This window comes from Pelecanus crispus, chromosome Z (assembly GCF_030463565.1).
Source record: "Pelecanus crispus isolate bPelCri1 chromosome Z, bPelCri1.pri, whole genome shotgun sequence".
In the NCBI taxonomy this organism is placed as follows: Eukaryota; Metazoa; Chordata; class Aves; order Pelecaniformes; family Pelecanidae; genus Pelecanus; species Pelecanus crispus.
Genome location: NC_134676.1, coordinates 15,043,677 through 15,064,346, shown reverse-complemented (window position 1 = coordinate 15,064,346; position 20,670 = coordinate 15,043,677). Strand labels below are relative to the sequence as shown.

Below are 20,670 nucleotides of genomic sequence, written 5' to 3'. Positions count from 1 at the left end.
AACAAGAAGGGGAACAAAACCCAGGAAAAAAAAGTGATACAACTGCTCACCACCCACTGACCGATGCCCAGCCAGTCCCCAAGCAGTGATTGGTGCCCCCCAGCCAACTCCCCCCAGTTTATGTACTGAGCATGACATCATATGGTATGGAATACCCTTTTGGTCAGTTTGGATCAACTTTCCTAGCTGTGCCCTCTCCCAGCTTCTTGGGCACCTGGCAGAGCATGGGAAGCTGAAAAAGTCCTTGACTTAGTATAAACACTGCTCAGCAACAGCTAAAACATCAGTGTATTATCAGCATTCTTCTCATACTAAATCCAAAACATAGCACTATGTTAGCTACTAGGATCAAGAATAACTCTATGCAAGCTGAAACCAGGGCAAGCAGATAGTGATTTTTACCCAAAGGAGTAACTTGAAGCAACTGTAGCTTGTAATCATAAAGTACATGAGACTTGATTTTTATTGAGAGCCGCTGATTAAAAGAGAGAAAAGAAATAGGCAGAATTTAGGTAAAACTATTCTCTCACTCCCACTGGTTCTTGCTCAGAAGGTCGTTGAGAGTTGGGGTTCCTGAAACTGGTAGCATCCCACAGCCTTATCTCAGCATGGGCACCAGTACAAAGCCTGTGGGTGCTTCTGGGCTCTCAGGCTAAGCCTCCCGTGGGCCAGCCGTGTTCACATACCCCACTGGAGCTCCAGCAGTCCAGCTCTGGGCGGGGCCGTATTTCTGGATGGTTTTTTCAAAGCCCTCTTTGCTGCAATACCCCTCATGTTAGTCCGGTCTGGCTCGTTCTCTCCCATTCACACTGGGGAGCTACGAAGTTGGCTAAAGCGTACATGATGGCAGTGAAGCTAAGATGATGGCTGGTAACTTTTTAAAGACAGTGCAACTACACACATTACCTAGTACTGCTTGTGTGCACTAACACAATGAGATGTAGGGGAAAGAAAATTCATTGCAAAGGCTTCTGGTAAAAGAACCTGAATACTCTTGTTTTAAGCACAAAAGGAAGGATTTTAGCTTGTTGTTCTTGCAGGCATGTTCTACTTTAAATTAGTAACACTTTTTTTTCCCTGCCTAACTTTAAGCTCTTTAGAAGATCCCCTGCAAATTACTGGTCTAAGTGGTGTTACTGACATCATTCGTGATCTTGTAGTAAAAGGTGACATCTCGCCGTTGGAGCTGGGCTTTACAAAAATACAAGCTAAGAAAATCTCTAGGTAATACCATGGCTATTTTTTATTATGTGTTAGTTAAATAATTTTAACCCTGGCTGTTCTTCTTACAGCTCACACCCTGTAAACAATGGAAACAAGCATGTGATTTGAGTTGATGTTAATGGGACTAGTATTGGAACTGTTCAATAGCCACTATTTTACTGGCCATTATTGTCAAATGTGCTAATTGTTTTTTATTATTTTGGTTTTAAAATTCTTTCCTTCCTACTTGCTTGTTCCTTCTACCAGGTATATGCTGGAACACAATTCTGTATGTACAGCAGATTCGGTTCAACCAAGGGGACTGGAGCCTTCTAAAGCAGTTCTGAAAGACACAATAGAAATTTCCTGTCAGTGGCAGAGCAGCTTCAGAAGCTTCCAGCCCCACACTCCAACTTGTCGTGCTCTCCTCCCTGCTGGAGATGTCTACGCCTTCCTGTCAGTTACAAAATCAACTGTGTTCTTTCTCAAGATAGGTTGAAATTACAGCTGTTTCCTCTGTGATATCAGTTGCTTACAAGGCAAAAATACAGTTGTTCAGGATGCCAAACAATCTGTTGCATTGGTGCAATGGTTCACACCAGTTTAAGATACCTTTTTCAGGATGTTCTAGTGACTCATTTAAGTAGAGTTTAGTGCTCTGGTTTACTTGTTCTGACATTTATTGGAATTGTAAAAGGAGCTCAAGAGCTTCAAATATAAATCTGTGCACAGGTCACAACATCCTTGCAATCCTTTGAGAATTCCAAACACATTAATAATCACTACATCAACATATAAATGTTACTAGCTGGGCTGTTCTGTGCAATTATGTGAATATTTCAAAAATTACTGAAAATTTCAGAAATGTATTCAAGTAGTATTTAATCAAACCTGGCCAAAGACCTAAATGCAACTCAGTTTCATGTACCTGTTTTCACATATGACTGTGACTACATCTGTTACTACTCCCTTTGCTGTAAAGTAAATCACTTTGATATGTTTCAAAGTTCTTCTAATCCCTTGAGTGCTTTAATGCTTCAGTCCATAAGCTTTCAGTTGTACTACAGCTATTAGAGATACCTTATTTTGCTACACTCATATCTTCTGTTGATTCTGGAGTTATTAGTGCCTGCCAGTCTTGAAAATGAGAAAAGTTTCAAAATGGGCTGCAAAAATTGAGGCATTTAAAATTGAAATATTTAATTTTTCATATTTAATTTTTAGGTCAGTCCTTTTAGTTTTACCGTGAAGAAAGTATTTATTACCCAGCTGCTTACTTTAAAGATTAGTGCAAGGTGAATTAGTAAATATTTCTGAAGAAGTCTGAGGATGAGGTTATGTTAGTATTTCTTACTGGCTGTTTTTCTATTGTTAGTATCCTGAGTTAGTATTTTTAAAATTACTTTGTACAGATAGACTTGTGAAGGAGGTCATAGATTGAGGGGAGGGAACAGAAAGAATCTCATTGGTGTTTTTGTTTTTTTTTTTTTTTTTAGATACTTATGCCATACACACTTAAAAATGAAAGATCAAAGCAAAACTCCATTTTTTTGTGTGCCAGTTATCCTATAAACACAGTAACAGATGGTCCACATTTAAAGCTTTGGTCCTATTATCTGAATGTAGTTGACAAGTAGAAGAATGCTAGGAAACATCTTGGAAATTACTTGTGTGCCAGGATTTTATGAAGTAAAATTTTGCAGAAGAAGATTTCCACATTGTTAGTTAGTTACTTATACTTTTAGCTGAGTCAGAATTTGAAAAGGAATGCAGTATTTTTATTATACCATGTGTAGCTGCTTGTTTGGAATTTAAAGGATGTGCTAGATTATTTCCCATTTACATCTACTCTCAGGGTTCATGATTCTGCTGCTGGACATTCTCAAAAAACAGAAAAGGAGAAGAGAGAGATACAAGCATGGATGAAAAGAAAGCAGAAGGAACGAATGAGAGAATATGTGAAGAAACTGGATGAACAAAGACAGAAAGAGCATAATCCATTCAGTCTAAGAAAGAATGTGGTAATAATAACGAATATCTTGACAAGTAACTGTTAACGTATTGTATAAGTGTTAATTGTTCAGGTTAGATAATATAAAGGCTGTCGGTGGGTTTTTTTCCTATTTTAATGTTGGTTTTTTATATGTGTAATTTTATTTTATTGGAACTGGCCACAGTTGTGTCAGAAGTCATCAGTAAGCAAATATACCAGTGTTCTTCATAGGCTGCAGTAATGACAGTTGGCTGCAGGTGGCAATTACGACCTGTCCCCCAGCTCTAGATTCAGGAATTATAGTTCCCTGACTGTCATGACTATAGCTGTAACATACACTGATAAAAGCTGTATTTTGTCAGGGAGTGGTAACTACAGAAGTTGTAAAGATGTGTTTACATCTTGTTTCATGTTCCCCTGCATCTCCCAAAAACCCCAAATTAATTTAAAAAGAGTTCAGATGCCAACATCCTTTATGAACATGATAGGATACTGAGGGCAGCCATCCTTGTCATTCACACACACAGAAGTGTATGCAATTACAGAGGGTCAGCAGAGGTGTTAGAATTTGGCATATACTTTAAGTATCTGATGAATTTTTTTGTTGAAGGTTGGTTTCAATACAGGCTCAGCAAACAATCCCTTCCTTCCCAGATTTTTTTAGTTTTAATTAGTAAAACCATGTTTATGGCCTGATACATCTCTTCTGATCTGCAGTGTGCTGGAAGTACCTTGAAGGAAAAAAATTTTACAAAAGTAGTTCAGAAATAATTTCCCCAATCAGTATTGAGTTAAAATACGCGTTTGTCACCTGGATACTTTTGGGACCTGAAGAGACACTGCTGAGTCAGGGGAAGCTCCAGGGTTACAGGAGATGAGACCTAGCAACAGCAAATATATATATCTGTACTTTTTACTCATCAATTGAATGCAGGGTATGCTATAAATTCTCTCATGCCGAAACGAAGCTCTACTGCTTTTAACTCCCAAGCAGCAAACATGTAACACACAAAAGTTTCCTGTTACTAAATAATTCAAATGTATTCACTTTTAGAAAGAGTAACAGATCTCATCCATGAAATACCATATTTCTCCTGGTTTTAAACAGTCTTTCAGAGTTGAACCTGTCTGCTCTTTTGTACATGTGTAGAGAAAAGTAATTCAGGAAAAATGGGTCCTGCTTCTCTTCCTCTCCTGTGTTGCCAACCCATAAATATACCCTTGCTGCTTTTGTTACAGGCTTTTCTCCTGAAATCATTAGATGGAGGGATTCTCAGCTTTTGGTGGGGTTTTTTTGTTGTTGTTGTTTTGGTTTTGGGTGTGTTGTTTTGGTTTTGGTTTTGTTTTTTTTTTTTTAGCAGATGGCATTAAAAAATTCAAATTGTAGTCTAGCAAACACAAGTCAAAGTGCAACCCTGTTTTTTAAATTAGTTATTGTTAGGAACATCACTGATTCTTACGAAACCAAAGGTGAGGCCATTTGAAACTTTGAGCTTGACAGTGAAGACATCTCCTTAGGAAAGTTAGTGTTTTAAGCATATGAGCTATGCAAGGTGTGACTGCAAGCTTTCAGTGTATTTTTAGAGACTGGAAGTTTATAGAGACAATCTTATCTGAATTTCCTGGTAGGGCCATATGCTTTCATATTGTCTTTCATTCTGGAGAGTGTCTTAAACAGTAACTTTTAAGTCAAATAGATCTATATTTTGAGAGTAAGCGATTGGAATGAGACCACAATACAGAATAAGTTAACGATTATTATACTTTCTTGCACAGCATTGTAGTCCTACTTCAAAGGATATTAAATCCTTCCAGAAGAAGAAAGAAGAAAAAGACAAGTAAGTTGTTATGAATGTAACTTGTAGTATTCTTATTTTTATATTAATCTTCCAGTCTTAAGGAGGAGGTAGTTTTAACTATCTTGTCTATGAAACCTAAGATATGAATGGCTTTTCAACCAAAAGCATAAATAATTCATGTTTGCTTTACTGTTTAGGAAAACTCTGAACATGTTTTGTCCTTTGACTGTATTTTTCACTTTCCAAATATCATCTTTTCTTCCCTCCCGCCCCCCCCAACATTGACTCATTCATTCTGTCAAACACCTTGTTAATAAATGTTATAGCTTTTTGCTAATGAACTTAAAAGGATTAGTATATCTTCTCTGAAATTGCAAAAATACATTCTTCTATTCTGGTTACCGTGTAGCCTTACAAGACTCACAAGCCAGCTGCAATTAAATGAGTGATAGCGTGAATTAATATGCAGTATTATTTCTCCATAGAGCCCTGTTATCTGAACATCACAGTATGAGAATATCACAAGCACTTTCTCTGATGAATGAAATGTTATCTGAAACGGTGGTGTTACCTGCAAATGAACATAGACCATTGTCAAGGACAAGATCACCTCAAGAGTACAGAAAAAGGCATGTGGCATCTACTAAAGGGTAACTACTTTAAACATTAACCCTACTCTGAGGTATTGGTGTCTTTACCACACTTCAAATCTGTCTGCAATTTATAGCTAGTTGGTATAGGATTAGCTTGAGAGAAGCTTTATATTCTGGCATATTCTGGCAGAATCAAAGATACACTTTGTCTAGATCAGAGGAGTCTTACGTTTCTGTACCAGTCTTCTTACAACCACTAGTGCAAATCTTGAGTCTTAAAAATGCCTTTCAGAGCACAAAATAAGCCAGCTGTAGAGTCAGAGCTGTAATCAATGTCCTAACCCATTGCACTCAACAGCAGTTCCACTGGACTATAGCTAGTTAATGATCTGAAGAGCATCTAGTAACAAGCAAGCAGCAAATAAAAATACTAGTGTGCATGCATATAGACTACCTAAATTAGAGTCCAGTAAACGAGATTTACTCTCTTCCTTTCTCATTTTTTTCATTACTGAGGACTTTGCTTGTTCTTTCTTTTGCACTTAGGTTCTTACTGCCTTTTGAGGAAATTATGGTATTTGAGTATTATAAATTGGTAAATTTATTCTACTTGATGGCATTAATGTCACATGGGTGTATATGTAATCCAGGTGCATACCACAGTATACTTTTCCTTCTTCTGCATACAATTTTATGTTTTCCAGAATAATAGGAGGAACCTGTATACTTCAGATAATCCTGTAACTTCCATATTTCTGCATCTTTTTTTAATAGGTGAAGTTCCAGTATAGTGTTAAACTGAATATAGTCAGTGTAGTACAGAGCCCGCTGTGGTGGTGCCTAAGGGCAGTTTAAGTACATCAGCCCTGCCAGAATTGGAATCACTAAGGAATGTCATGCAGGAAGCCGCCTTAGGAGTGGCAGTAAATTCTAAATAGTAAGTTTTGTTGGACCTGAACTGGCTCTTTGTAAAGCCAATTTGATATGTCTTCAGTGTGATTGCCAACACTTCTGATTCTGGTGAGGCTTATTGGCCCCACAAGCAGCGTATGATACTGATTCTAAGCTAAGTGGGCTGAAGGTGGTTTCTGTGGCCTTTTTGCCTTGTCTGAATAAGCCATGTTAGATCTAAATTGTGTGGAGGAATCGTATGTGGTAGACAGTGGTAAGTATTTGGGCTTTGTTCTTATTTGTTTGTTCGTTTGTTTGTTTTCTTGTTGTAGAAGGCATCTGAACAGTCCTGTCCTGTCAGAAAGGAGCAGAATTGCTGCCAAACCCAGCTTTGGTCAAAAAGTACACCGTTTCACCCCAAGTCTTGGTTTAACACAGTCCAGGGGTAAGAACTTTATTAATGAAGGCACATACTGAAGATGATTTTCAAGTTATTACCAGATTTTTGGAGGGAGGAGCTTTAATACCTATGTAGAAAGTCAGACTTATAAATCTGGAGATTTTCTGTCCTGAGGCTTTTGCAACTGTGCTGTCATTGGCCTGTTAAATGATGAGAGTTACCTTTCCTTACTATTTCTTTCTAAATCCAAAGTAGGTTAATTTGCCATAGCAAGAGTACTGTGTAATCCAGGAAGCAAGCTCATAGATGAAAAATTTGAAGCATCTTTTGAGTAGTTTAGATCTATTGCACCTAACAGAGGAAATGCTTGCTTTGTCTTTCCAGGAAATGCCTCTATGCCCCTACAGAAAAGTACTTCTAGAGGAAGAGTAAGAAATGCTGCAAACTGTCCTGTTAATTCTAGACACTGTAAGTTACAAAGAGCAATGACACAGTGTGCTGTTCAGCTACATAATACACAAGAAGAGTAAGACACAGAGAATACATTTCAGAATACATCCTGGGTAGAATTTGTGCAACACAGGCCTCCCTCAGATACAGCATTACTCTAGAAGAATAAAAATTATCATTTTCCCCAACATAACTATCCTTTTCATTAGAAACTTGTGATGTATTTTAATCAATCACCTGTTTAACTCCTGAATGGTTTCAGCTGGATGGCAGTTCCAAGATTACTGAAGCAAATGTGCTAGATGTCACTGATTCCCTGAAACAGGCATTACAGAGTCATGAGGTACAGAGGATTTAAGTCTTTCTTTCAGCTGAAACCCACAGAGAGTTAGTTAGCAGTACAGTACACAAGTATTGTCCTCTCCCTTGCCTTTCTATGCTGCTTACTCTCTGAGCTCTTTGAAGTAGGAATTGTCTTTGTTATCCCTCTGTACAGGATCTATTTAAGATACTATTTTGTCATAATGATAGAGTGGAAAAATTTATGACTGAACTTCTTTTAAAAAACATTTTTAGATTTTAGTGATCCTTTTTCCCTATGCCTGTTTGTTTAACTCCGGATCCACAAAAGTTTCCTCACATAAAGGTTTCCTCCTAATCAAATTCTTTAACAGATGGAGGACTTGATTACAAGAGCAGAATTTCTGATCAGATAGAAAAACATTGAGGAGAGAATCAGTCTGAAACTTAGATACTGTGGGTTGATTCCATTCTCCCTTACACTAGGATTATACTAGTGGCATAAAAGGTCCTATTTGTCTAGTCAAATGTCAGTTTATTTGAGTTGGCAATGCCCAAAAGGGAGAGAAGCAATAGTAAGCAGACAGGCTTTTTTCCTGAAATGCTCACTCCCCTCTACACATTTGGAAAGTCATTCTCCTCCTCCTTTCCATACGTTCTCTTTTTAAACTCTAAATAAAGGTTGATCTTTCTCTGATTTCACATCACCTTCTTGTATCTGTTTCTCCACTATATTCCATCACTGCTAAGGGTTTCACTAAAATGCCATGTCTTCTAAGAGGCACAAATCCAGGACTTACATAGTTTTATTCCTCTATTAAATGATGGAGCAACATCCCGTTTTGGGGACTGCACTACAGGACCTGGATGCTGTAGGCACCATGCATAGTCCTCTTCCACTTCATGTTCTGCCCTGGGAAGACAGTTCAGAGCATGAGGCTGGAAGGGACCAGCAGAATTTTCTTGCCATAACCCCACATCAGTTCAAGATAACAGGGCGTGCTGTTTTTACACGTGTTTACACACAGCTTCAATTCTTAAAAGTTGAGCTTCTGTTCTTGGAGAAGTTTCAAGACATTCAGAATTAAACAGCAAGAAATGTCACAGTGCTATGGTTGGCTTGTTTCTCCTCAGCTGCTGAGTACAGAGCCAGCAGAACATCAAAACAAAAGCCTCCACATGTTTCCACTGCAGTTCAGACAGAAGGTGTTGATCAAGAGACTGATCGAGACATAGTAAGTCCTTGGACTGTGCCTGATGATATCCAAAGAATACTTCAAGATACTCACGACTCCTTGTTTCAGGTAGGATGTCTGCTTATTCTAGGAATGATTGGATACCTGTCATTTAACACTTTTACTACTGCTTTAAAATGTGGTTCTCTATTCAAAATGTGGGTGGGATAGATGCAGAAGGACATAAATGATGGTAATTCAACATAACTACATTTTGTCTTTACAAGCAAAGTAATTCTTGGGAGCCTTGAAAATGTATGTTCTTTACAACAACTGTATAGGCGTGTTGTCTGTCCAAGCAACAGACGCTTAGTGGGAGCACATAAATAGCAAAATAAATTGCATTTGTTGCAGAATAATCAGATAACATAACTTGATTAGGGCATGTTTGAAAAGAGTGGGATCACTTCTGCTGGCTGCACAGAGATCTTGTCCATGAATGATATGCAGTGATTCAGCTCATCTTCTTTTCCTCCAATAGGCCTCTGCACTACATCCTGTGAGTTTTTCTCCTCTCGGTGTTACCGATACTGATGGTGTTTCTGAAAGCACAGGAAGTATCCTCAGCAAACTGGACTGGAATGCAATTGAGGCTATGGTAGCAGATGTGGAAGACAAGTGAACAAAATTTCTCAGCTGCTGTGCGTGTCCAAACAGTTGCTGGTGTTTAGTTTCATTTTTTAAAATAATCATTGTTCTACTTAAAATGCATTGGGGCTTGCATTCGTTTTCTTCTTAAACAGAACAGAAACTCTCACTGCTTTCAATCTTGCCTAGAGGAAATTCGATTCCTTAACATGTAGTTTGCTTTCCATATGTCTTTTAAGTCAACAAGAACTAAATATAGTTGGTAAATGCAGACCAACAGTCTTAAACAAGAACTTCTGAGTCAGTTACTTTGACCCTCTCAAATACATAAAGAGGTTTATTCAATTTTATTCAATTATTCAATTTTATTCAAGAGCACTGCACAACTGTTTTACCTTTGTATTTAATATTTAACGTAATTATGGATGAAGTTATTTTTGTAACTTAACAAAATTGTGATAAACTGATTTAATAAAAGTGAGTTTATTAGTTTCTGCTTTAAAGTGATTTACACACAGAGCGCTGTCACTATGACTGTATATGTGCATGTGCACGTGCACTACCCTAGTTTTTTAAACACAGCATGCTTGTACAATAGTTTAGAGGAATCTTAAAAGAGTTTGCATGATTGATAGAAAGAGGTACAAATAGGCAGCAATAAATGAAAGACAGACTTCTGTTAGGAAAATCAGACATTAGTATGAAGACAATAAGGACAAGTATTTACTGAGGTAAAGAAAAATATTGCTGTTCATCCATCTGTATAATGCTATTGTGTTAGAGCTTTTCTGGCAGCCCCCAGATGTTTGTAGAAAAATTTCCCATATGTTCAGTGGCCATCAGCTAGTTGTGGTGCCTAAACAGATGCAGCTGTGGTAACTCTTTCCTGACAGCAGTAGTTTTTATTTTTGTATTGAAGAAATCCAAATTTTTCATGGAAGTCAAAAGTGTGTTAAGTTCCAGTGGTTAATTACTGTCACCCAATACTGTAATAGTTTTCTAAAAAAAAATTTGCATGTCTCTGAGTGAAGCTCCATCTTGGCAAACATTAAGAAATATGGCTCAAAGAAAGCCTGTTAGAGGATTACACACATATTGGGATAGAATTGACAGTTTCTGTATGCTCAGAGATCAAAACTGGCTGTGTATTTTTAGCAGTCCTCAGAGTCTGCATCAGCTTGTCCCACAGGTGCAGCCAGAGTGCAAAACTTGGCAGTGGGAGTGATCTTCTCCAAATGAAAAGGGCAAGTACCTCAAAGAGCCAGTCCAAAGCTGCAAATGTGACTTCACTCAAAGTCTCAAACTGTCTTTCTCCAGAGGGGCAGCAAAGAAATCAATAAGTACCATCTGTTCCTGGTGGAAAAAAATCTGAAAAATCCTGTTTTAGCCAAGTGTGAAAGTCTCATTATGATCACAGCCAGCTGTGAGAAGGGAGAGAAAGCAGTCAGGGACAAGACACTGACTCACAAACTTTGTCCTAAAAGGCTTGTGAAAACTGAATCATAGTCAGCCTTTGTTTCAGGGGATAGTTACAGCATCACAGTCACTAAATGTTAATGAATGTGATGCACGAACATACTAAAAATAACAACTTAAAAAACTACTCTCCAGACATCAGCAATAGCAAACGTGGTAGTTCGCTGACACTTTTTACACAGGTTACCAAGAGAGTGTACCTGCTCTCCTAAAGGGCCTTCAGTTGTTTGTAAACAAAGCTTGTCTGTAAAGAATTCAGACCTGGACAGTAGATGTCTGAAGATGCAAATGTTCAGATAAGTTAGCAGGGGAGGAAATGCAGAAACAAGGCGTAAGAATGCTGTTTATAAAAAGGACGTTTTAAGGGCCTTTACAGTCTTTCATCAGGTACTGTATTCCTTAATACTGTTTGGGGTGGTGCAGCACTCTCGGATATAAATGAAAGTAAGGATCATTCCTTACTGAGGGGTTGCAGGAGTAAGATGGCTCACCCGTTTTCTTGAAGCAATGATATCCTGGTGCTAAAGGCAGAAAAAAATTCAAATGCGCAGCTCATTTCATTTTAACAGTGGCAAAGGAAATCCTTTCTTTAAAGAAGCAAATTTAAAAATATTTTTTCTCTATTGTCTCAGTAAAGACTTCTAGTAAAAAATGCAACTGTATATATATTTACAAATCCCACCTGTTTTCCTGTTTTACAATTTAGTTGCCTTATTATTTTCTTAACTTCTCAGGATCAAAGTCTCTCTTGCAGAGTTGAAATAGAAGTTAAATGCTTATGTTCAAATTTGAAGGCTTAAGGTTTTCCAAACTACAGAAGCTGAAACTTTGGAAAAGGAGGAAGGTGGTAAACACCATTTTCTTTCTTTATCCATCTTAGAATTGTTTAGGCTGGAAAAGACCTTTAAGATCATCCAGTCCAACCATTAACCTAACATTACCAAGTCCACATTAAACCAATCAAGGGTAGACTAGACTAAACCATGTCCCAAAGTGCCACATCTACCCGTTTTTTGAACACTTCCAGGGATGGTGACTCCACCACCTCTCTGGGCAGCCTGTTCCAATGCTTGACTACCCTTTCTGTGAAGAAATTTTTCCTAATATCCAATCTAAACCTCCCCTGGCGCAGCTTGAGGCCATTTCCTCTTGTCCTATCACTAACTACATGGGAGAAGAGACCAACACCCACCTCACTACAACCTCCTTTCAGGTAGTTGTAGAGAGCAATAAGGTCTCCCCTCAGCCTCCTCTTCTCCAGGCTAAACAACCCCAGTTCCCTCAGCCGCTCCTCATCAGCCCTGTGCTCCAGACCCTTCACCAGCCTTGTTGCCCTTCTCTGAACACGCTCCAGCACCTCAATGTCTTTCTTGTACTGAGGCGCCCAAAACAGGACACAGTATTCCAGGTGTGGCCTCACCAGTGCCGAGTACAGGGGGACAATCACCTCCCTGCTCCTGCTGGCCACACTGTTCCTGATACAAGCCAGGATGCTGTTGGCCGCCTTGGCCACCTGGGCACACTGCTGGTTCACATTCAGCCGGCTGTCGACCAACACCCCCAGGTCCTTTTCGTCCAGGCAGCTTTCCAGCCACTCTTCCCCAAGGCTGTGGCATTGCATGGGGTTGTTGTGACCCAAGTGTAGGACCCGACACTTGGCCTTGTTGAACCTCATACAACAGCCTCGGCCCATCGGTCCAGCCTGTCCAAGTCCCTCTGCAGGGCCATCCTACCCTCCAGCAGATCAACACTCCTGCCCAACTTGGTGTCATCTGCAAACTTACTGAGGGTGCACTCGATCCCCTCATCCAGATAATTGATAAAGATATTAAACAAGACTGGCCCCAAAACTGAGCCCTGGGGAACACCGCTTGTGACTGGTCATCACCTGAACTTAACTCCATTCACCGCAACTCTCTGGGCTCAGCCACCCAACCAGTTTTTTACCCAGCAAAGAGTACACCTGTCCAAGCCATGAGCTGCCAGTTTCTCTAGGAGAATGCTATGGGAGATAGTGTCAAAGGCTTTGCTAAAGTCCAGGTAAATGGGCCTCCACCACCTTTCTGGGCAACCTGGTCCAGTGTTTCACCACCATAGTAAAAAATTTCTTCCTTATATCTAGTCTGAACCTACCCTCTTTTAGTTTAAAACCATTAACCCTTGTCCTGTCACTACACCAAAAAGTGTGTCCCCATCTTTCTTTTAAGCCCCCTTTAAGTACTGAAAGGCTGCAATAAGGTCTCCCCGCAGCCTTCTCTTCTCCAGGCTGAACAATCCCAACTCCCTCAGCCTGTCCGCACAGGAGAGGGGCTCCAGCCCTCGGATCATTTTGGTGGGCCTCCTCTGGACCTGCTCCAACAGGTCCATGTCCTTGTGCTGAGGGCTCCAGAGCTGGACGCAGGGCTCCAGGTGGCGTCTCACCAGAGCAGAGCAGAGGGGCAGGATCCCCCCCCTCGACCTGCTGGCCACGCTGCTTTTGATGCAGCCCAGGATGGGGTTGGCTTTCTGGGCCATGAGCGCACATTGCCAGTTCATGTCCAGCTTTTCATCCACCAGTACCAAGTCCTTCTCTGCAGGGCTGCTCTCAATCCCTTTGTCCCCCAGCCTGTATTGATACCAGGGGTTGCCCCATCCCAGGTGCCAGGACCTTGCACGTGGCCTTCATGACCCCATCCCTACACAACCAGGTAGCATCCCTGCACTCCTCCCAGGACACCTGTCCCTGCTTCCACTGCCTGTGCAGTTCCTTCTTGCCCTTTAGTTTGACCAGCAGCTGTGTTCTCCCCTTCACCAGCAGTCTGATGCTCCCTTGACAGAGTTCCTCTAGCCTCACTTTTCCTCCATAATTCTCCTATCTGCTACTGTCCTACAAAGAATTCTATCATTGCACATCTGGACTCACAAAATACCTCTCCCTTCTTCTGCCAGCCAAGAAAACCAGAAATTTTCTTTCTTCATCAGATTCTTACGGAAATGTGACTTCCATGTGGTCATTTTCCAAGCTTCTGATGATTCTTTGGGGCCAGTGATTCTCTGGACCCATAATGGAACCAGCAAGACTAAGTTCTGAGGGCACAAAATAAAAAAAAGTGCAATAAGTAGGAGATCAAAGACCAGTAAAATGCAATTTATCAGAGGAAAAAAGAGCAAATAACAAGCAATTCCAATAGACCATATATTGTATTTGTTCATGTAATGGTCATATTCTTCCCCACCTCCCTCCAGACTTTTGTCAAAAAATTGGCAACAGCACTACATGTGCTTATTAGAAAATTTAGAAGTTACCTGTTTCATGCTTTTGTTTACAGGTTTGTCTCTGTTGCACATCAAATCTAGAAATGGTCTTTCAACACAGGAAGAATAGACAGAGACTCAAAATATAAAGTAAGTTTCCTTGTAACAGCAACTTTGGCATTTGCTAGTGCTCCTGGGAACCAGAAAGTAAACATATCTCACCTTCCCTGCATTAAACATTAAATGTCATTACCATGATCAGCAATAACTAGGCCTGTATTTGGAAATGCCTGTGCAGAAATACTGCATTTAATAACCCATATCTGACAAGCTTTATATAAACATTAGTGAATCCAGTTAGGAGTGGGAGAAGCACAGCCTGACACATATGTTCTCTCATGTAATTTCTAAGCACTGCAGAACCAAAGTGGATGGAAGAAAAAAACCCAAATTTATCCATTATGCTAACATCTACCTTTCATAAGCAGGTAGATAGCACTGCATTCTCTTGAAAAGCATCACATCCTTTTTCAACCAAGAGAAATCTACAATATGCCCCAAGTGAGCCATGTGTTAAAATTTGCTGTTACATAATCAGGAAAGCAATACTTCAGAAATAGTATGGCTATGTCATTGTATGTTATGCCAAATAAAAAAGTGGGGGTTTTTTTGTTTCTTTGTTTTTCAAATGGGAAGGAAGCAGACCTGTTTGTTCCAAGTAGTGAAGGGTTCTGTTGTATCAAGAAAATAAACAGGCTGTCTTTCATTAGCTCCAACCTAAAGTAAAAAGTCTTCCTTATGCAACAGCTGATGATCACAACAATTTCAGGACCACTTTGTTAGAATGAAGGGCTGCAAACAGAAAGTTAAGCTGAAAGCAGTTTCAAACACAACCACCCTTGAACATGCCACAGGGTCCATGGCCAGACTTCTACTCACCAGGTAGACTCTGAGGTGAGGTGATTTCATACACATGGATTGTAGTTTCTGTTATTGCTTTACTTTCTTCAAAGTGATCTTACTTTTGGAAAAAAAGTCAATAGATTTTCAAATTTGTTGCTTGTTTCTCTAGGAAATAACAAGACATTAGTCCCCTCCCCATAAACTACTGTGAAGATAAACCCAAAAGTTTTAATGCCCATGAAATAGCAAGTAATCTCTCACAGCAGTTCTCCAGATAGATAACAATGTATTGGTTCATAGCCCATCCCTGAAAAAAGCTGTAGATGAAAGGCTATGTTAATTTTTCAGCCTCCCAAAGTTGTATTCTTAATGGCAAGCTGCCAGCAAAGGAGTTGAGTCTGCCTCCCAATTAAGGGAGACAAGTGCCCAGTATTTTACCTTCTGCAGCAAAAGGCCCTTTCATGACTGGGATCTGGTGAAAAAAGGTGTGTGAATTTATCTCTTGTGCTATGAGGCACACATCTCTTACAAAATACCTTAAGAGCATAGCCTTGTTTTTGTTGTTTTGTTTTCATAGTAGTGACTTGTCATTTCCATTTTATTGAATGCAAAACAATCCAATCCAATGTTGTGCTGCTGTGAACAAAAACTCTTTTCTGCAAAATGTGGTTCACACAATCTTCTCCAGCCATGAATTTCCACAGGTCACCAAGGAAGTCTCAGAGAAGAAAAACATGTCCCAGTGATAAGTGGAGAGAGAGGGCCATAAATCACCATCTCTGTTATTCTCTAACTAGACTAGAGCAGATTTCTGTAAAGAAGTCAGAAACCTGAAAAGTATGGGAAGCTTCCTTTCATTGTCCAGGCTGTTGACAGAACAGGCTCCTTGTTTTAAAACACTTCATGCACTGGCTGATTTTCGCTCCTGGTATAAGGAAACCCATATTGATTCTAATAATATTGGCATTCCCAATTTCCAGACATTCAGTGAAGACTCTTCAGTGTCTCAAGAACTGCATCAGCAGCCAATAAGAGTGTGATAGAGATGGGCTGGTTTTACTTAGAAAAGCAAGATGCAGCCACTTCAGCAATGCTCTGCTAACAAAAAAACTTTAGAATTGCCTTGAAATCCTTAACTGAGGGTAGGTGGCTACAATGGTCTTCCTGATGATTTGGATAACCTCTGTCTATCATGAGAACAGATTTCAAGTCAACACGGACACAGTAGAGTGGTGCAAGCTTTTGAGTCCAGGAGAAGCAGTTTTAACACATACAGACAGACTGGGTACTGCATTAGTTGGAGTATTTTGATGTTCTGTTGATCATTCTCCTCTGAGAATGTAACAGTTGGGAGAGAGTAGTAGGTGGTAAGTAATTTTTTTTTTTTTTTTTTTTGAGTAATGCTGATGTAATTAGATTTCCCTCTGGTATCTCATGAGCAAAGGGAGGTCCAGAATTAGTAGGAACATAGTGGGATGCTGAGGTGAATGGGAACACCTCTTCTGCTTCTGACTTATAGCAGGAAAACTAGCAAGTAAGTTTTGGAAGATCTCTGAGAGGCTTGGCAGAGGTAGTGTACTGGCTCTGACTGCAAGATGAAAGCAAAATAGGAACACTTACTTCTGGCAAAGCCACCAACAGCAACAGTCCAATCCTCAGCAAGAGCAAGTATCCCATTTGTCCTGCCAGAAAAATTAACAGAGACATTGTCCATCTGTGAAAAGAAGAGCAGAGCGCACTGTGTGGCAGCTTGCAGTTGGCTGAGTCTTGGACTGAAGGGCTAACTCCAAATTCAGTTTTACTGTACTCTGTGAAGGTGGCATTCATCTGTTTTCCAAGTGTCTGCTGGCGAGAAATACAGAGGGAGGAAGGGAGGGAGGGAAAAATTGATAGTAACACACAGTCCTGTTTTCATGAGAGAACTTCTGATTTATCCGTTTGCTTATTAAGCAAAAGGCTCTGCACAGAAGCCAAATAGAGTATATTATGAAACAGATCAGCTGCAGAAAGATGGACGCATCAATTAGTTAAGAAAATACATATGGAAATACAGAGGAGGAAAATGTGGAAAATAATAGAATATCTATGTGTGTGTGTGTGTATGTATCTCTAATCTCATGCATACTTAGTTAGAATAACATAATAGAAAAATGAGAAATGGAGGAGAAGTATTTTAAAGAGAAGGGCTGATTTTTTTTAGGACAGATCAAGTAGGACAAGCTACAGCAATTTTCTATTTTCCTAAAGGACAGTTAACACTTTTTTTTGAGTCCCACCTGAAGAAACCTAAAGTTCTTTAGCAGTCTAGTAGTGAGACATTTCCATCTGACTAAAAGATACTGAAGTTTCACACCTTCAAGCATAAAATTACTCTATTGGGCTAAATCATATATATATATATAGACCAAGAAACTTGAATTTAGAAATCCTTTTTATAAGAATGACCATTTGAAACATTTTTTTCTGTTTTGAACTTCATTTTCACACATTATACATCTTAATGTATGTTTTCATCCTTGGTTTCTTTGGTAGCTTCGGTCAGAAAGCTGAAAAAAACCAAACCTAACTTCTTCCAGAAAAAAAAAAAACCAAACAAAATTTCTTCCAGGAAGTTTAAAAAAAGAAAAATAAAAGAAAACCAAAAGCAAAACAAAACAAAATGAAAAAAACAGAAACCAAAACCCCCAAAGAGGTATTGAAAACAACACCCACCACCAACCAAAAAAACCCATGGAGATAAAAGAATTGAAATAGGAAGACAAAAAAGACAAAGCTACAAAAGTAAGAAGATACTACTTTGACCACTTTTATTCTTTAATATGAAATCTTGATTATTAAGGGACTTGGAGAGTAATAAAGAAAATTGTACTTAGCATTGGCTGCCACTGACTGCCTTTTGATATAAATCTTCAGCAGAAGTCTGTCTCTTTGTCAGAGCTCTGGCTGTGATATTTAAACTGAGGGACCGCTAAAGAGATGTCAATTTATGTGAAAAGATGGCTTAAGATACACAGGGCTGGCATCTATGTTTTATTTCAAAAAATACTCCCTCAGTAAAGAAAGAGAAATAGGTATATCTCACAGGGAACAAGGAAAGGTAGGTGCATTTTGGGCTTCCTAGTTCCTCAAAGTCACGCTCATACCTTCTGAAGATAGAAGAGAGTGCGTCAGCTGTGGAACAAGCTACTTTAAAGACCTGACACAGGCTTCGAGAAATTGTGCGTGGAACACATACATAAGCTGAGTCTGCACTACAATTTGTAAAATTTTCTAAGAAAAAGGAGCAGATCTTCATTAAAACCTACTACCTACACAATAAATACAACCCTGAAACTTGCTTTTGAAATCATATTGCGCAGCTTTACGTAAGGCAGAAGATGTAAGGCATCAACAGACTTCTCTGATCCTCAACTGCAACATTTTCAGATAAGCTAGAATAATGGAAGGCTTTTTCTGATGTATAAAGACACAACAAATAGAAGGGAGGCAAGGTCAGAAAGTACTCAAACTTGAAAAGGGCCTGCTGAGAGAAATACACACCTTGCGATGACCAACTATGTGCACCCTCCTACAGATATTTCATGTGTCATTTAAGGAAGTGGCCTGTTTGAGCAGGTTTCTCAGCCACCGTTTAAAATTGAAGGCAGAAAAGAATTCCACTAGCCATGGAGAATCCAGTACTCATCAGAGTTGCCCAAAGAGGAAAAGTAAGTGTGTAGAAGTGTACACATGGTTGGTCTGGAACATTTGGTCTGGATGACTTGAAGGCTGAACGGAGATGTAGGTGACAACTTCTGCCCCAATTATTTCACACGGATTTCAATATGAAGGGAAGGAAAAGAATCCTCTTTCTCTCTCAAGCAGAGCAATACTGTCAAAAGAAACTTGCTTTCTAGTTCAGAACATAATCCTCCCCACTCCTTGCAGATTTTTATACAATCTGTAACAGCTGTTGGACTTTTTTAGAAAACCCCACTATGTGCATCATCATTTTTTTGCAACCCGTACTTTTGGACAGCAAATAAAAAGAATTTATGAGAAGTGATCCAAATTGCAGAGAACTTGCAATTACATGAATCTGACCTGCAGATTTGTATGTAGAGATGAAGCGGTACTGTTCAGAACTGCAGGGATGCATCAGACAGGAGATGTTCAAGGCTGACCTTGAATTTGAAAGTCCATCTCCACACGGAACTGCTCAGAATCAAAAAAGCTCTCATGAATCTGAAACAAATGGGTTTTCTCAAGGAATCATTACACTTTGTTTGCCTGTGCTCACAGAGCACATTTAGTCTAAGCAGGAAGCACAAACCCACTGAATTTCTCCTCTACGCACCTATTTCTGGCCTACAGGAATTCAAGTGCAGCTCAGGTTCTGTATTGTTTCTGTACAAGCATAAACCCTAACAAGAGCACTAAATATGTAAACTAAGAGACAGAAGGAAGGCTGTTGCTCAAAGAAAGCCTAAGTCTTCAGCCTGTGCTTGTGAGGTCAAAATGAGAAGCAGATGATCCCCTGTACCGTTTCTCAAAAACAAACTAACTGCAGTGACAGACTTGGGCTGTTTCCAACAAATTTTGTAGCCCTTTATGGTTGGTAAGAGACTTGTAAATAAGGGATAGGCAAAACAAATTCAGAAGCTGTTTGGGGAGAAGGGAAAGGAGGAAGTGCATTGAAAATGAGCCGACTGCCAAAAAATGGCACTGGGGTGTGAGGTTTATAGCCAAAGTTGGCAGCTGAACCAGTGACCCACGCAACTTGGTTTCATGCTCGTAACTACAGCTTCCGAAAGAGGGAGGCTATGTTACAAACACAGAAGTAGTATCCTGTTTAATAATCAATCCCCTGGGGAGGTGGGGCTGGAAATTGGCTAAATCACCATTCTAGCTTTTAGGAAGCAGAATACTTGTTTTCAAAACAGAAATAAGAGCCTTTCAACACAGCTGCACTAAGTAGTGATGGAGAAAGGCTCTTTTGAAGTCAAAACAAATGTCTTTAAATAGTCACTGAAATAATGAGAAGTGCTTGCCACCCTGTGTCACAAACTGTGAGTGGGACTCCAGTCAGTTATTCGGTGACATACTTCTGCACCTCCAGCGCTGCAGCCTCCCTTGCCTGGATGGGCAATTGCTAAGATGCACGCCACACGCTTGCACAAGCGCCACGCTGGTGTTTGGTTGCCTGGGCTGGTGCTGTTCACACAGATTAAACTCTCCCCTCCCACCCCCTCGGTTCCCCCCGACCAACCCTCAGGCTCAGGATTTCGAGGAGGATGTTTGGAGCAGACACGTAACAACTTGGGTGATGGATGCAGTTGCATGCATGCCAATGAAAACTATCCCTTCCTAATACAGGGAACTCCAAAATTAGGTGGGAAACCGCATCTGAATCATGTAGAAACTGGAAACGATGTAGTTATGTCTGATGGGTTGAAAGCAGACTGGCAAGAATTCTCTCAGAGTAATCCAAAACAGATTCCCTGGATGCCTTACAGGTGCCCCAGGCATAATTTGAGCATTGTGAGCACAACGAGAAGGGGATCAATGAAGTGTATGCGCATTCTCGGATAAAGACTTGCAAGTTTCATTTTGGAAGGGTCCAAAC

General features: G+C 39.9%; 1 protein-coding gene across 1 annotated transcript in view; it reads left to right on the top strand.

The window, feature by feature from the left end:
* The window catches only part of CPLANE1 (ciliogenesis and planar polarity effector complex subunit 1), a 67,238-nt gene extending 57,445 nt beyond the window's left edge, over positions 1-9,793 (top strand). The window contains exons 45-52 of the mRNA XM_075726135.1: positions 1,093-1,224; positions 3,059-3,224; positions 4,973-5,034; positions 5,481-5,645; positions 6,812-6,924; positions 7,264-7,347; positions 8,764-8,933; positions 9,346-9,793. Coding sequence (XP_075582250.1) covers positions 1,093-1,224; positions 3,059-3,224; positions 4,973-5,034; positions 5,481-5,645; positions 6,812-6,924; positions 7,264-7,347; positions 8,764-8,933; positions 9,346-9,486 — 1,033 coding nt within the window. The 3' untranslated portion in view covers positions 9,487-9,793. The remainder of the gene's footprint in view (positions 1-1,092; positions 1,225-3,058; positions 3,225-4,972; positions 5,035-5,480; positions 5,646-6,811; positions 6,925-7,263; positions 7,348-8,763; positions 8,934-9,345) is intronic.
* Positions 9,794-20,670: the final 10,877 nt, after the last annotated feature.